The 15,594-nt window shown below is 39.2% G+C and overlaps 1 protein-coding gene across 5 annotated transcripts in view; it reads left to right on the top strand.

Moving 5' to 3' along the window:
* Positions 1-15,594, top strand: part of ADAM10 (ADAM metallopeptidase domain 10) — a 150,980-nt gene continuing 135,386 nt past the window's right edge. The window contains exon 1 of one of the 5 annotated variants that reach the window (XM_001172405.6): positions 1-443. In XM_001172405.6, the coding sequence (XP_001172405.1) occupies positions 389-443 (55 nt within the window). In that variant the 5' untranslated portion in view covers positions 1-388. Of the gene's footprint in view, positions 444-524; positions 1,129-15,594 lie in introns of those variants that run through there. The other 4 variants (XM_016928286.4, XM_063795055.1, XM_063795056.1 and 1 more) reach the window with 4 other exon arrangements.

Below are 15,594 nucleotides of genomic sequence, written 5' to 3'. Positions count from 1 at the left end.
GCGCGCGCCCCTGAAGCGCCTGGGGGACGGGTAGGGGCGGGAGGTAGGGGCGCGGCTCCGCGTGCCAGTTGGGTGCCCGCGCGTCACGTGGTGAGGAAGGAGGCGGAGGTCTGAGTTTCGAGGGAGGGGGGGAGAGAAGAGGGAACGAGCAAGGGAAGGAAAGCGGGGAAGGGAGGAAGGAAACGAACGAGGGGGAGGGAGGTCCCTGTTTTGGAGGAGCTAGGAGCGTTGCCGGCCCCTGAAGTGGAGCGAGAGGGAGGTGCTTCGCCGTTTCTCCTGCCAGGGGAGGTCCCGGCTTCCCGTGGAGGCTCCGGACCAAGCCCCTTCAGCTTCTCCCTCCGGATCGATGTGCTGCTGTTAACCCGTGAGGAGGCGGCGGCAGCGGAAGATGGTGTTGCTGAGAGTGTTAATTCTGCTCCTCTCCTGGGCGGCGGGGATGGGAGGTGAGGCACGACTGCGAGCGCCGGGGGCGCCGCGACCACGGCGGAGCGGCGGCCGGGCCGAGCGGAGCCCAGTCGCGCCTCGCGGCGTGCGCGTCAGTCAGCCCAGCCGGCCAGCGGCGCCACTCTGGCGGGCCGCGCTCCCCGCTCCCTATTGTCCCCCGCGCCCCGACCGCTTTCCCTTCGGTGGCGGGCCGAGGAGGCTCCCAAGCCTCCGGCGAGGCCTTCCCCGCCCCCCACCGCCCTGGCAGCCCCGGGAGGCGGGGGTCGCCTCCCAGAGAAGCGAAGTCGGGGCATCCGCGTCGCCTGGTGAGAGCGGTGGAACCCAGGCTGGTGGCTGCATCCCTCCAGTCTGCTCGGCGGGCGCCGGTGCAGGCAGCCGCAGCGAGGCTGGCGGTCTCGCCGTCCTCGTTCAGCGCTCATCCTGCTCACCATTCCTCCCCCAGCCCCTGCCCGGTGGCGGATTCCGAAGTCCTCTCCGCCGCCGAGACCCGCCGCGCAGACTCGTGGGAAGTTGTGTTGTTTGCAGCTGGGCTCGTGTATTGTTCTTTACCCGGCGCGCCGGTCCTGACCGACCCCATTCTGCAGAGGGGCCGCCCGTGGAGTGGCAGCAGTCATCACCCGCTTATCTGAGACTAGTGGCCTCGGTTCTTCCTGTGTCCTGTGTTTGGAGAGAGATCACAGGAGGGTGTGTTGGTGTTCATTGAAAACATTTTGTCGCCCAGGGGAAAGGGTTTGGTCGGGAGAAGGGTAAACCATTTGGGGATGTTCTTTGATTTGTAGGCTGGATTGGGTCTCTTAGAGTAGAAGTTCGGTCCCTGGGTGACCCAACTTGAAGAGTTTCGTTAAACTTTCAGGTGGAGTAGATGTACAGTGTAGTTAGTGGATTGTCAAAACAGTGCCCCCTCCCCGCTGCACATGAAAGTCAAATTTGCTAAAAGCATGTCATTTCTTGTTTCGGGTTTTGAAGACAACGATTTTTATTTCCGGTGTGTTCTAGGACCAGCTGCATCATTTTATTCTTGCTTAAAGTGCTTTATTTTAGGTAAGCTTTTTGACTTGCCCCAGAGTAAACTTAAAAACCTCAAGGTGTGCCTAAAAGCAACGGTTGAAAAAATTTGAGGAATGCTTTGGATGAGTGTCTGTAGCCTTTGATAATTTAGAAAATATCTATTTCATGTAATGTATTGTTTCTGTTTTTTTCTTTGCCACTTTGACTTATGACTGCAGGGTCAAGTGTATTTCTGTCCTGTATTCTACCGAGTCCGAGGGTGGTACTGCGCAGGCAGACTTCTGTTATAGTTTGTAGTGTTCATTTTTTTGTTACACGTTTTATTTAATTTTTTTCAATCCAATTCATCAAGCAAGACACACATTATAGATTAAGAGCTGATAATAGATGTTTAGTTTTAAAAAGGATTATGTGCGGGAGACTCTCTGTTAGAGGAGCCTTTTTCATCTGACATTTGTTATTTCTGTTCTAAACGTGGCTTTCAACAAATCGTTTTCCTATCTTTTTTCACTTTTTGTGATTAAATTCAGGAGTTAAGACACTGTTCTCTATAAGGTAATAAAAAGTAAGACAAACACATGAGGCACTTTACTGAGTAGTAGTATACTAAATGTTCTTTTAACAACAATGAAAACAGTAAGAAACTGATGTAGTCTTATATTTGAAGAAAAAACAATTGAATAACATGTTTGTGGGTTAAAACTCTTATACAAAAATTTCCTAAATTCATATTTCCAGAGTCCTTCATTGCATTAAGCATTGGTTAAAAGGCTAATTTTTGGTGTTTTTGTTAAGCAGAACTTTTTCAAAAAACATAAGACAAGTTTTATTAGTTTTATTTTAAAATTAGTATCAAGATTCTAGCTTTTGGGTACTTGGAGATACTTGTAATTTTATTGTAACTATGGGGTATTTTTATCTACTAATCTGAGCTATTTTTGGTCACTTGTAAGATCTTTGTATGATGATTTGTAGACTTCAGCACATTCAGATTGAATGTGTTTGTTTTAGCATATGAGAGAAAGGAGAAATTTGTGTAGATTAGAAGTTGTGGTGGAAATTTAACTTAAAATGTAAATCGTTTTCAGGTAGTTAATAAATCCTTTTTGTTGCTTCCACCTCCCCAATTTGTCAGTCACTGTTGTGTGTGAAATTTTTCTTGCTTTGTATATTACTAGGATGGGAAGCTGGAAGGAATAATTAAAGTGTTTAGAATCATAAAACAAACTTTCCTAATGGTGTCCATTTCCAGCACAGCCCCATCCTATATTATAGTTGTAGGAGCATACCATGTTTTTTTATTTTATTTTTAAAATTTAACTGGTGTGTTTGAGAGCACAAAAGGTATTTCAGCTGTAGCAGTAAATTCCGTAATGTTTTGGTTTGATGAAATCATGCACGAAATGAACTTCAGAGTATGATATGTCTCTTACATTTAAAAATCTGGTGTAAGTGCTTAGCTTTGTACATTACTGCTCAATAGAAATAAGTTTTCTGGAAACTTGACCAGAGCTTTAAAGGTAGTAGAGCTTAAGCAGTTAAACTTTCTCTGACTCTGAGTCGGAATCTACCAGCAAATAAGAGTTTAATGAAAGAGACAGACTAATTTTGTCTTTATCCTTAAGGATCTCTGACTTCATCTTTTTAAAACTTCAGTTTGAGTCCAGTTAACTCCATCATCTTTTTTTAAAATTGTTTTATTTTGTTTATTTATTTTAAAAAGTAGTGATGGGGTCTTAATACGTTGCCCAGGCTGGTCTCAAACTCCTGGTCCCTAGCGACCCACCTACCTTGGCCTCGCAAAGTGCTGGGATTGCAGGCATGAGCCACCCTGACTGGCCAATTCCTTGTCTTAAGACATTTTTCTTAACAAGAAAAATTTACATATTACATATTACTAGGATGGGAAGCCAGAAGGAAGAATTAAAGTGTTTAGAATCATAAAATGTAAACCTTCCTGATGGTGCCCATTTCCGGCACAGTCCCATCCTATGTTGTAGTTGTAGGAGGATACCATTGCCTACATTAACGGTATTTTCTGTGTGTATGTGTACAGCCTCTCCCAGCAGGCAGGGCAGGCACTTCTCTGATGTGCTTTTAGTAACTTGTTTAAGATCTTCAAGGATGTGTATTATCTGATCTCTTTAAAATTTTTCTAAGGACCTTAAGGGTTGTAGGGCTTGGGGCAAATGGAACATTTCCATGATGCCTTTTGTGTATCTAATACTGTGTTAGGAGTTTCACTTTTCAACAGTTATGAGAGAGGGGTGATAGGCAGTTGAAGAAACAGACTTGGAAATATAATTTTTCTAGCATCATCCACCACTTAGTGGTGAATTGGACATTCAAACTCAAGCTGGTTTGACCTTAAACCCTAATAAGCTTTTTATCCATTGCCCCTTCATGCCTTTTTTGAAAGCGGCTTTCATACATTAGCTCAAAGGTGGCCTCTGGACTAAACTACCTTAGAGATATGTTTTATTCGCAGTGTCTTTAAGCTTGAGCTAATGATTAACATTGAAAAATTGGGATATTTCTCGGTGAAATTCATGGATTTCTGGATTTTCGGGGAAGACTTGGAAATCCAGATACTAGTGGGCTGTATTCCTATTGTGCAGAGCTGAGCAGTAGGGCAGGAGCCACCCTCTTTAAACTGGGTATGTGCTTACCGGTTACTGCAGTCCGCATCATTCCTGATGATACACCTGGCCTTTTTCACTCATTTTTGTTACCTGCTTTGGGTACTGTGGGTATGTTGTTCCCATCTCTGCCTTAGCTTTATCTTGTATAGATGGCTCCAACTTTTAAAAAATGTTGCACTGTGACCCCTTATCCAACTTTTAATATTTTTTTGCAATGTTTTCTCTGTAGTCTTAAAGATTTGTTTAAAAAGAACATGGTATACACAGTACTTTTTATTCAGCATTAGGTTATTAGATGTTTTTTAAAAAAACCCGTTTTTATGATAGTAGCAGCTTGAAGGTCTTTAACATAGAACGATTGTTACAGTCTCTCCACATTTCTTTATCTAAATGAGTAAGTAAGAAACCATTTCTTTTTCTACTGGGATGAGAACCACAGAAAAAATTAGTTGAGGGTCATATTAATAAAAACCAATTTAAGAATAGGATACAAACATAAACTCTGCTTTTGAAATTAAGGTGATGAAATGGAGGAACAATAACTTCAGCAATTAGCTACATTTTCCTAACATTGTTGGCAGATCAGTGGTTCAGATATGAGATGATGTCCATATAACAAACTCTGGGAATACACTTTTATTTTTTTGAGATGGAATCTCGCTCTGTCACCCAGGCTGGAGTGCAGTGGCACGATCTTGGCTCACTGCAACCTCCATCTGCCAGGTTCAAGCGATTCTTCTGCCTCAGCCTCCAGAGTAGCTAGGACTACAGGTGCGCACCACCACGCCTGGCTAATTTTTGTATTTTTACTAGAGACGGGGTTTCACCATATTGGCCAGACTGGTCTCGAACTCCTGACTTCAGGTGATCTGCCTGCCTTGGCCTCCCAAAGTGCTGGGATTACATGCATGAGCCACTGCGCCCCGCTGGGAATACAATTGTAAATTTTTTGTGTTTTTGTTGTTGTTGTTGGTCTTGGTTAGAGATGAGGTCTCACTAGGTTGCCCAAGCTGGTCTTCAACTCTTGCCTTTAAGCAATTCTCCAACCCTGGCCTCCCAAAGTGCTGGAATTACAGGTGTAAGCCATTGTGCCTGGCCAGTTTTGGGTGTTTTTGATGGAAGTTTTTCTAAAATGTGGAAAATTTACTGTAGACACATTTACTATCTCCTTAAAATGGACTAAATTTAACCTTAAATGATTGAAGTTTAATATGGAGAACAGTTGTTATTCTGGGTTCTATTGTAGTTTCTGTTTTTAATTTTTCCAGAAATGACTGAAATGGCCTGGTAGTTTATTATTTTTCTAAATTTATTCTAGATGATTGTGGATTTTATTCTTGGATCTAGTTGTAGCAATATTTCCAACTTTTTGGTTAGGTTTCTTTGCTTTCTTGTAAACTTTGAAGATGTTACCTTCTAATTGGTTGTTTCTAGTATGTTTTATGTAGGAAAACTAAATAATTATATTTGAGAAACATGCTTGCATGTGAAATGAAATAAATAAATTCTAAATCTTCTGTGGAATGAAGTACATGGGCTTTAGGTAGTTTTTTCTTTCTCCCTGCCCCCCACCCCTACCCCTCACCTTTCAATGTGTATAGCTTGGCTTTGTAGAGTTTAGCATTGAGGTTGCCTGGATCGTAACTTTCTGAACAGTTGGAATGATGTGGTACTAATGTGTTTTGCTAGTTACAGTTAGGCAGGGAAGAATGGAGAGAAAAAACTGATGAATAACCCGGAAGGTACAGCAAATAAAATGTATTCTCATTTGGTTGCAGATAGATTGTGTCCTAGAGCTAAATCATGAGTACTCTGGTTTTATACTAATATACTAGATTATTGGTATTAAACATACTCTAAAATGTCCAACTGTAATATTCTCTACAGGAATAGAAATTGTGAATTAAGAAAAAGTGTTGGCCAGACACAGTGGCTCACGCCTGTAATCCCAGCACTTTGGGAGGGTGAGGCAGGCGGATCACCTGAAAGGTCAGGAGTTCGAGACAAGCCTGCCCAACATGGCGAAACCCCCTCTCTACTAAAAATACAAAAAATTAGCTTGGTGTGGTGGCAGGCGCCTGTAATCCCAGCTACTCAGGAAGCTGAGGCAGGAGAATCGCTTGAACCCGGGAGGTGGAGGTTGCAGTGAGCTGAGATCGCACCACTGCACTCTAGCCTGGGCGACAAGAGTGAAACTCCGTCTCAAAAAAAAAAAAAAAAGTATTTTGTTTAAAGGAAAGTCGGTGAAAGGTAGATGACAGAGGCTCATGGGATTGTGCTGGTTTCTAGTAAGTAGCTGTGTTACAGCAACTGTGTTACCATTTTGGTGATTTTTACATTTGTATAAAGTTAAATTTCTTCTCTGTCTTTAATTGTATTACATTATAATGGTTAGAAAAAAATTTGCTAAAGTTGGGGCATCGTTTTGGAAGGGTCTAGCTTAAAATATGGTCTATGTGGAGTACCAGAAATGTAGTTTGTGTGGAGAAGGTTGTGGGCAAGGGCAGTCATTGGCCACTGCTGCCAACACAAAGTTTCGGTGAGAGGCCTATGTGAGATAAATTGTGGATAGGAAAGGCTGCAGACAGAAAAACACATAGTGATTATAAATCTGAACCCCCCCCCCCCACCCCCGCCACCGAAGCCCAAAATCACAGGGGCAGGCCTTCCAAATTGTAGGAATGATTTGCATTTCATTTGGTTTTTACACGGGCAGCTCTATGTGACATGCTGGGGTAAAGAGGCCCAGGTTTTTGTTGTTGTTTTGTTTGTTTTTGAGACAAGGTCTCATTCTGTTGCCCAGGCTGAAGTACAGTGGTGTGATGTCAGCTCACTGCAGCCTTGACCTCTGCAGCTCAAGCAATTCTCCAACCTCAGCCTCTCCATAGCTGGGACCACAGGCACGCGCCACCATGCCTGGTTAATTTTTTGATTTTTTTGTAGAGATGAGGTCTCACTATGTTGCCCAGGCTGTGTTGTTGTTTTCTAAAGGAGTAATTGATTTAATTAATGATCGTTAATGCTCTTCCAAGCAACCCTAAAAAGTCTGCTTGTTCTGAACAAAAATCTAGCAGTGGTAATTCTAAGTAGTCTAGCTGTTGATTTTTATATTAGGAAAAAGGAAGCAATGTTAAGGACAAGTGGAAAAACTATAATAACCCTACCACTTGAATTCCTGTAAGGGCAGTGACGTTGCTGTCCAGCAATGTGAAGATTTTGCGTTAGTATTAGGATAGCCTGACCCAGCTAGTTTGCAGGAAATAGCGGTGCTGAGAATATTTCTCAGGGAATGTAGTCTCCCTTTGATGCTGAGTGAATTCATTTTGAAGCTACTACAGATGCTCCTTGACTCATCATAAGTTGAAAATATCGTAAGTCGAAAATGTATGTAATGTTGGCAACAGAGATGATGGTTCAACGTATGATTTTTCGACTTTGTGATGGTGAGAAAGTGATACACGTGCAGTAGAAACTGTAACCCCATTTAAGTTTTAAGGAGCTCTCCTCCACTTAATGTGGGGTTATGTCACAATAAACCCATCATAAGGTTGAAAAATATGAATCACAGTAAGTTGGTTAACAGTCCACTTGTACTACTGCAAGTAAACAATGTGAGATGTGTACAGTGAGAACATTGTTGTTTAGTCACCAGGATTTATTATGTGTCTATGACTGTTACGAGTCATGAAGCCACAGTATTAAGTGAGAAGAAAAGTAAAAAATACTGAGTTTGTTGGAGTAAATGAAATGCCAAAATATAAAATTATACTTCCAATTATATATTGTAGTTGCACCTGAAATGAGGATTTGTTAAGCTTGAGGAACATCAGCAAGTGGGGAAGGCTTTCTGAGGTAGAAGAGAATGACACATAAGATGCTTGTAGGTTTACTTGCCTGGAATCGATAGTCTGTGTCAGGAAATAAGGAGAATTGCTAACTGGGCCATGATAATCAGGACTGATTATTCTAGGCCATGATAACTATGAGATAGAATATTATGGACTGTTGGGTGGAGTCCCTGTTGAGGAGTTAGGTTATGATTGACAAATTGGGTGATTGAGTCTTGGATTAGAATGATGGTAGAAATAAGTAAGGATAGAACAAGAAATGACATGGAAGAAAAACTGATAAAACTGGGCAAATGTTTAACGTGAAAGTAACAAAACTTATAGAGGGCTCACTGTTGAATTTAAATATTAGGCTGTTTCATTGGAGTGAGTGTGGTTTTATAAAACTTTGAAGACCTCAGTCGTTGAAGTTGAAAATGTCTTAAGATTTTGAGTCTGGATAGAAGCTTATAGGTTGGGATGGGTGTCAGCGTCTGGGATTTTATTTTATTTGCATGCTAATACTTGAGAACTGGATAAAACTTTGCACAGATCTTTAATCTCTGGCTAGTTATTTGGGAAGCAGTGCTTTAGGTAGTTGGATTATAGAAGTTTAGTGGATTTGGAGTGGAGATAGAGATTAGTTTAAAGATATACTAACACTTTTTTTCTTACTTGAGTTGGAATTAGGCTATTCAGTTCAAAAATATGATTGACACTCTTGATTTCATGTGAACTATGAACTTCTGTTTCCGAGACAAATAGGGGAAAATAATGCGATCTTTGCATTTTAGGCAAATTTGCATATGTGATTTTTGGAGCAGAATTTGCTTTCCATCTGTTTTTGCTTGTATTGATGATGGCAGGACACACGTGTGCATACATTTGAACTTTGAATTTAGCTTTCAAAAGAACACATAGAATTCTCTATGAATTGATGGGGTATTAATTTACTACCCCTTTTCCTAGGAATTAAGTGGGTTAATTTGTAAAAGTGCTAAAGACTTTAAAGTACCATATAAATATTATTAAAATTATGTCGTTTCCAGACCTGCTTTCATTTGGAATCTATTAGTTACAAAATACAGATGGATAAAATCTATTTTTAGTAGTTGGAGTATTAGAACATCATTACCAAACATTAGAAAATAGAATTAAAGAAAATCCGTAATTCCTCCTTCAACACAATTTTATCACTTTTTAATATTAATCATGTAGTCTTTTAAAATGCCTATTATGAATTTATAGTATTTGTGTAGTTCTGTATACCTTTAAAAAACTAACGTATAGTTAATGGCTGGGTGTGGTGGCTCATGTCTGTGATCCCAGCACTTTGGGAAGCTAAGCTGGGAGGATTAGTTGAGGCCAGGAGTCTGAGACCAGCCTGGTTAACATAGCAAGACCCTGTTTCTATGCCAAAAATAAATAAATAAATACAAGAAAAATGTAAAGTGTAGTTAAAACGCATAAGTATGCAAAGCAGACACTGAGATATTTATAAGTAGTAAAAAATGAAATCATGTCGTTCCTGTTTATACCATATTTTTTCTATTTTATAGATTATTGCTGTTCTTTTTTTTTTTTTTTCTTCCCTAGAGACAGAGTCTCACTCTGATGCCCAGGCTGGAATGCAGTGGTGCGATCTTGGCTCACTGCAGCCCCTGCCTTCTGGGTTTAAGCGATTTTTGTGCCTCAGCCTCCGAGTAGCTGGGACTACAGGCACTTGCCACCAGGCCCTTCTCATTTTTGTATTTTTAGTAGAGACGGGGTTTCACCATGTTGGCCAGGCTGGCCTCGAACTCTAGACCTTAAGTGATCCTCCTTCAGCCTCCCAAAGTTTTGGGATTACAGGCATGAGCCACCGTGCCGAGCTTTGATATTGCTGTTCTTTATTTCAAGCTTTATAGTTAAGTTACTGATCTGTGTCTTCACTAGAAAGACAATGTTAAGAGGGAAGTAACTTTATTCTTAGTCTTCATGTTTTAGGACCTAGCACAGTGTCTCACTCACATTAGGATTTTATAATATGTGTTATTAAGACCACAGAATTGTTAAATACATTGCTTAGTAAGTGGACTGGACTTCTGGATACATGTTATGCACCCGTTTTCATTCAGCAGATATTGGCATTAGTGAAGCAGCCTTCATAGTACTGGCTGTCAGCTATATTATGGAAATAGTCTCATTACATGAAACTGAATGTCATAATGATTTTTGGTAAAATTGGAATATTGCTGTAGTAAAATTAGAAAGTGACCTCCTCCAATTAGTATAGCATATTATCAGAACCCTCAAATGTGTATTATAAAGGTTAGGTATTCTAATCTAGCATAACGGAGAGGACAGTTTTGTTGACAGCTTTGGAGATGGATTGGCACTGATGCTTATAAATTGGTTCGGAAATCAGAATTTAATTTTGGCAAGAATTTATAAAATTTAAGAATTTATTTTTTAAAAAAATTTATTTATTTATTCATTTATTTTTTTGAGACGGAGTCTCCCTCTGTCACCCCGGCTGGAGTGCAGTGGTGCTATCTCGGCTCACTGCCAGCTCCGCCTCCCAGGTTCATGCCATTCTCCTGCCTCAGCCTCCCGAGTAGCTGGGACTACAAGCACCTGCCACCATGCCTGGCTAATTTTTTTTTTTTTTTTGTATTTTTGGTAGAGACGGGGTTTCACCATGTTAGCCAGGATGGTCTCAATCTCCTGACCTCGTGATCCGCCTGCCTTGGCCTCCCAAAGTGCTGGGATTACAGGCGTGAGCCACCGCGCCCGGCCCAAAATTTAAGAATTTATAAATTTTCTTGGTAGCCCATAAAATTCACTTGTATCCATCCAGTAGCAGAAATCTCTTAGTAACTCCATGATCTCTAGGAGCAGTAGGCCATTTAGTAGGGAGGAGCCCTTTTTTTTTAATGTAGAGCAAGCTTTGGCATAGTGGTTCTCAGCTAGGGGCAGAGGCAGATGTTTTGGGATATCTTATGGGAAAAGGGTGAGTTAATGACAATGGGTTTAAGATGAAATGCAGGGAGTGGGACAGATGTATATCAAAAGTGAGGTGGTGGCTGTGTGAGTGTGCAAGTGATGTAGGCAGGTTGAAAGTCATACTCTATTACTGTCTGTACTTGTGTCTTATTAGAAATTGTATAAAAGATTCAATATAACCCACAGGTTCAGAAAAAAAGAATAAAAAAAGATTGTATAAAAGAATTACAAATCAGCATAGAAATCTTATGTACACATTTCAATTTTTTGATTTTTAAATTGTATTTCATAAGTTAGTGGTATAAATTTAATACATTCAATAGATTTTAATCATTCGTGTTTTCAGCCCTTTGTATATAATTTATAAAAGAGCTACTTTGACTTCTGAGCCAGCTTGTGTTATTTTTACTTCTTAGAGACTAGCTGATTTCAAAAAGTGGGTATGTTGAAATACGCTTTTAATTGTAGGCACTCCCTCCTATCTTGAACTTTAACTTGTAACTGTTAGGTGTAGCTGTTTGCTTCTAGAAGATGATTTGACTGATTTCTAGTGAAAAAATAGATACTGGCTTAAGTTTGAAGTCACACTGTAGAAGTAGCTTTTCAAAGAGTGCATTAAAGGCACTTAAATATATTGCTGGAATATAGGGCATGATAGTTCCCGGAAGCCTACCTTTGTCATACAGGAGAACAGTTTTCTTAGTGGTATTTAGTGCCTGAAGATCTGAGTGACTATGTATTATCAAATAAAGGAAGCACTGGTCAACACAGTATGATGCCTATGACATGTAGTTGATGACTCAGTAGGAAGGAAATATATTTTTATGTTGGGGAAAAATGCTGTTGGTACCTAATTTTGAAATTATGCAAGTGAAAAGTCTGTTGAAAACAAGTTGATTACAAGTAATTTTTTTTGAGGAATGCAAATATGCCATGCTTAGCTTACTCTTACATCCTCTCATTTATTGTAATTGAGTTTTTCTGTAAATAGGAAGATGTGTAATATCAAAACATTATTGCAGATTTTCTTCTCCCATTCTTAAGATTGTACAGCCAACTTTTTGTGTATATATAGGAAAAAACTTGCTTGTTATATGATATTTCTGTCTCACACCAAGGTGATGATGGTGACCCACTATCAGAGAGTTATTCTTTGTTTTTTCTCCTGATGTTAATGAAATTTTCATTCCCTATTTTTTTGCACAATTCTTTAATTTAGTAGATTGGAACAGAAGATTGTAAGTTTTGGGTTCAAGGATTGGGAAGGAAGCTTTTGCTTAGAAGGGTACTTGGGAAGTAAGATGCTACCTACCCATGGAATATGGAAAAAAATCACAATGGCTGGCATTTGTTGGGGTACTTAATGCCAGGCACTGTTGTTAGATCATTTTGTGTATCATATATTAACTTGGTCTTCACAGCATCTCTATGAGATACGTGTTGTTATTTTCATTTTATAAATGAGAGAGGAGGATCAGGGAGGGTTACTTATCCAGAGTCAGGAAAGTCAAATAGTAGTTACCAGTTGAGGGAAGCCAGATCTTGCCTTTACATGTAGGCTAATTTTACCCTTGAAGCGTAATTTAGGTTCTTTGTACTTACAGTATTTGAAGAATTTGCCTTTTAGTCAGTCAGCTTCTTTATAGAAGGTATTTTATTTTTTGGATGTGAAAAAATGTTTACAGTTGAGGGGAGAAAAGCACCTTACAGAAAGAACATGCATAAAACCATTTCAGTTTTGTCATAGATAAATATATTTGTAATCATTTTTAGAGAACAGATACCAATTTTCTGGGTAGTAAGATTCATAATGCACTTCTGTGATTAGGAAAAATAATTTTTTAAAAGGCGGATTGGTAAATACCAGTATCCTGGCGACTTTGAGAAAAATTAAGGGAAATAAAAATACTGTTCTCAAATTGTAAAAAGGGAGAGCTCTCCTAAGCTCTCCTGTGACAAGGAGGCCAAGTTATGTTTTTTCTATTTCTTAGAACCTGCTGGTCATTTTTCTGCCACTCTTGCATGTGATTTTTTGATATTACTTAGTCTTCCCCCTTAAAAAAAAACTAGAGATGGGGTGTTACTGTGTTGCCCAGGCTGGTCTTGAACTCCCGAGCTAAAGTGATCCTCCTAAACAATCAATTTCGACTTCCCAAAGTGCTAGGATTACATAAAATTTGATAAAGGATCTGTTTTCTCTATCTCGTAGATCCAATCTAGTTATTCTTCTGGCAGTTTTACAAAGAGGCTTTTTTTGATATACTGTGTTTCTTTTTTTAATTCTTGAAAATTTTTATACTTTCTTAAAGATTGTGGGTATGCTAGTAATTAATATTTGTATGCCTTTCACCTGAATTTATGAATGGTTACCTTTACCACATTTACTCTCTTTTTAATAATATATTATTTTTTTCCCTCTGTTTCATTTGAAAATAAGTTGTACTCTAAATACTTCAGTATGCTGCATTTCATAAAAGTAAGGACATTCCGCTACATAACTAAGGAGATTTTTTTCTTAAGTGTGGAGATGTTCAAATTTCCCATGGGGCTTATAAGTATTAGGTACCATGTGACTGTAGTATATACTTTGTAGTATATGCTTTTCAGATTTCCCATGGGGCTTATAAGTATTAAGTACCATGTGACTGTAATATATGCTAGCTTTTTGGCAACTAAAACTGAGAACAAGAAAGTTAAATGCTGTTGGTGCGCTTTTCTGTGTAGGTGAAATAAAATAACAGAAGAGAAAGGAGAAGACATTGACTTTGCAGAGTAACTATCTTGTAGGGTGGAGCTATTTTTATGTAGGAATAATAGCACAATAACATAGCCTTGAGGTTACTGCATCATTATGGCCTCTTCTGGTGAAGATGTTAATAAGGATAAGCCTGGCTTAACAAGAACATGTTAAAGTAGGAGGAAAATTAATCATCCATCAAATAGAAAGATATTTAGCAAGATATAATTACCTAGAAACTGTCCTTAGTGGAAGCTGTCATTTTCCATTGATGTCAGATTAGTAACATTTTATTGTCCTCTAGGTTAAATGTATTTTATTTTCATCATTGTCAGGTAACATGTATTTCTCCACTGTTAAAGTCTTTATGTGAAAATGCCTTTTGTAAGTATGTATAAAACCATTTCAGTTTTTTCATAGATAAATATATATGTAATCATTTTAGAGAACAGATACCAACTTGCTGGGTAGTAAGATTCATAATGCACTTCTGTGATTAGGAAAAATAAATTTTTAAAAGGCAGATTAGTAAATACCAGTTGACCCTCTGTGTCTGTGAATTTTGTATTCATGGATTCAACCAACCACGAATGAAAAAATTCAAAAAATAAAATTGAGTCTGTACTTAACATGTACAGACTTTTTTTCTTGTTATTATTCCCTACACAACACAGTACAACAACTATTTATATAGGATTTACATTGTATTGTGTATTATAAGTAGTCTAGAGATTATTTAAAATATACATGGGTATGTGCATAGATTGTATGCAAATACCGCGTCATTTTGTCAGGGATTTGAGCATCAGTGGATTTGGATATCTGTGGGAAGTCCTTGAACCAACCCCCCAGGGATACCAAGGGACAATTTTATTTTATTCTTTATCAGGAGGGATAAAATTAGGAATTAAGATTGGCATTCTTTGAGTCCTTACTTGTTGTTCGTTTTGTCCTGCGTAGGTAATATATCTAATAGTGATGAAAGAACCTGGACTGGGAGAGTCTAGCAAGTAGTAAGGATCAGGATAGAGTAGGTGATAAGGAATCGGAGTAAACAATTAGGCAGCTTGGAACTAGGGAATCAGGAAGATCTATAACAAGGAGAGATTCCCAGATACAAAGGTGAGTGGGTCAGAGGCCAAGCTGTGTTCAGATAGAGATGGGTGAATAGTTAACATGTTTCAGTGAGATTTGATGATACCACATGCTCTATCTATACTTTTTGAGCTCTTGACTGATTGCTAAAGGTTAGAAATAAATCTCAGTTGATAGGTCCAGTCTCTGCATGTGGGAACAGGCAATTTTCTGATGTCTGACTGAGGTAGTAAGCAGTACAAGGGTTGAAGATTAGTCAGGGCTCCTGTGGAGTAAACCATGCCCATTTCAATCACTAGCTGTGGAAATCAAGGGTATATGTATATATATATTTTTCTGTCTATAAGAAGTATATTCTTCTTTAGTATTGCATTGCTTGTTTTCCCCATCTTAGAGGTAGACGTCAGTTTAGTTTTTGAAAGGTTTTTGCCATGTGCTGTATTTTGATAATTTTTTTTCTTTTCAGTTTTTTTTTTTTTTTAATTTTGAGACAGGGTCTCACTTTGTCACCCAGGCTGCATTGCAGTGGCACGATCTTGGCTCACTGCGGCCTCTACTTCCCAGGTTCAAGCGATCCTCCCACCTTAACCCCCCAAGTAGCTGGGATGACAGGTGCATGCCACCATGCCCGGCTGATTTTTGTATTTGTTGTAGAGATGGAGTTTTGCCATCTTGCCCAGGCTGTCTTTTCAGTTTTTTGTCATATCAGAAATATGGTGACTTACCTTGTTTATGATGAAGGTAATTCGACTCATCTTAGATTAACATGAAATCATTGAAATCAAAGTTGAGTTCTTGGCACTGCCTCCTGTTTGCTATGTGACACTGGGTTTGTTACATATCACTCAAACCTCAG

The sequence above is a fragment of the Pan troglodytes genome, chromosome 16 (assembly GCF_028858775.2).
Source record: "Pan troglodytes isolate AG18354 chromosome 16, NHGRI_mPanTro3-v2.0_pri, whole genome shotgun sequence".
Classification (NCBI taxonomy): domain Eukaryota; kingdom Metazoa; phylum Chordata; class Mammalia; order Primates; family Hominidae; genus Pan; species Pan troglodytes.
This window is presented reverse-complemented; position numbering and strand designations above follow the sequence as displayed.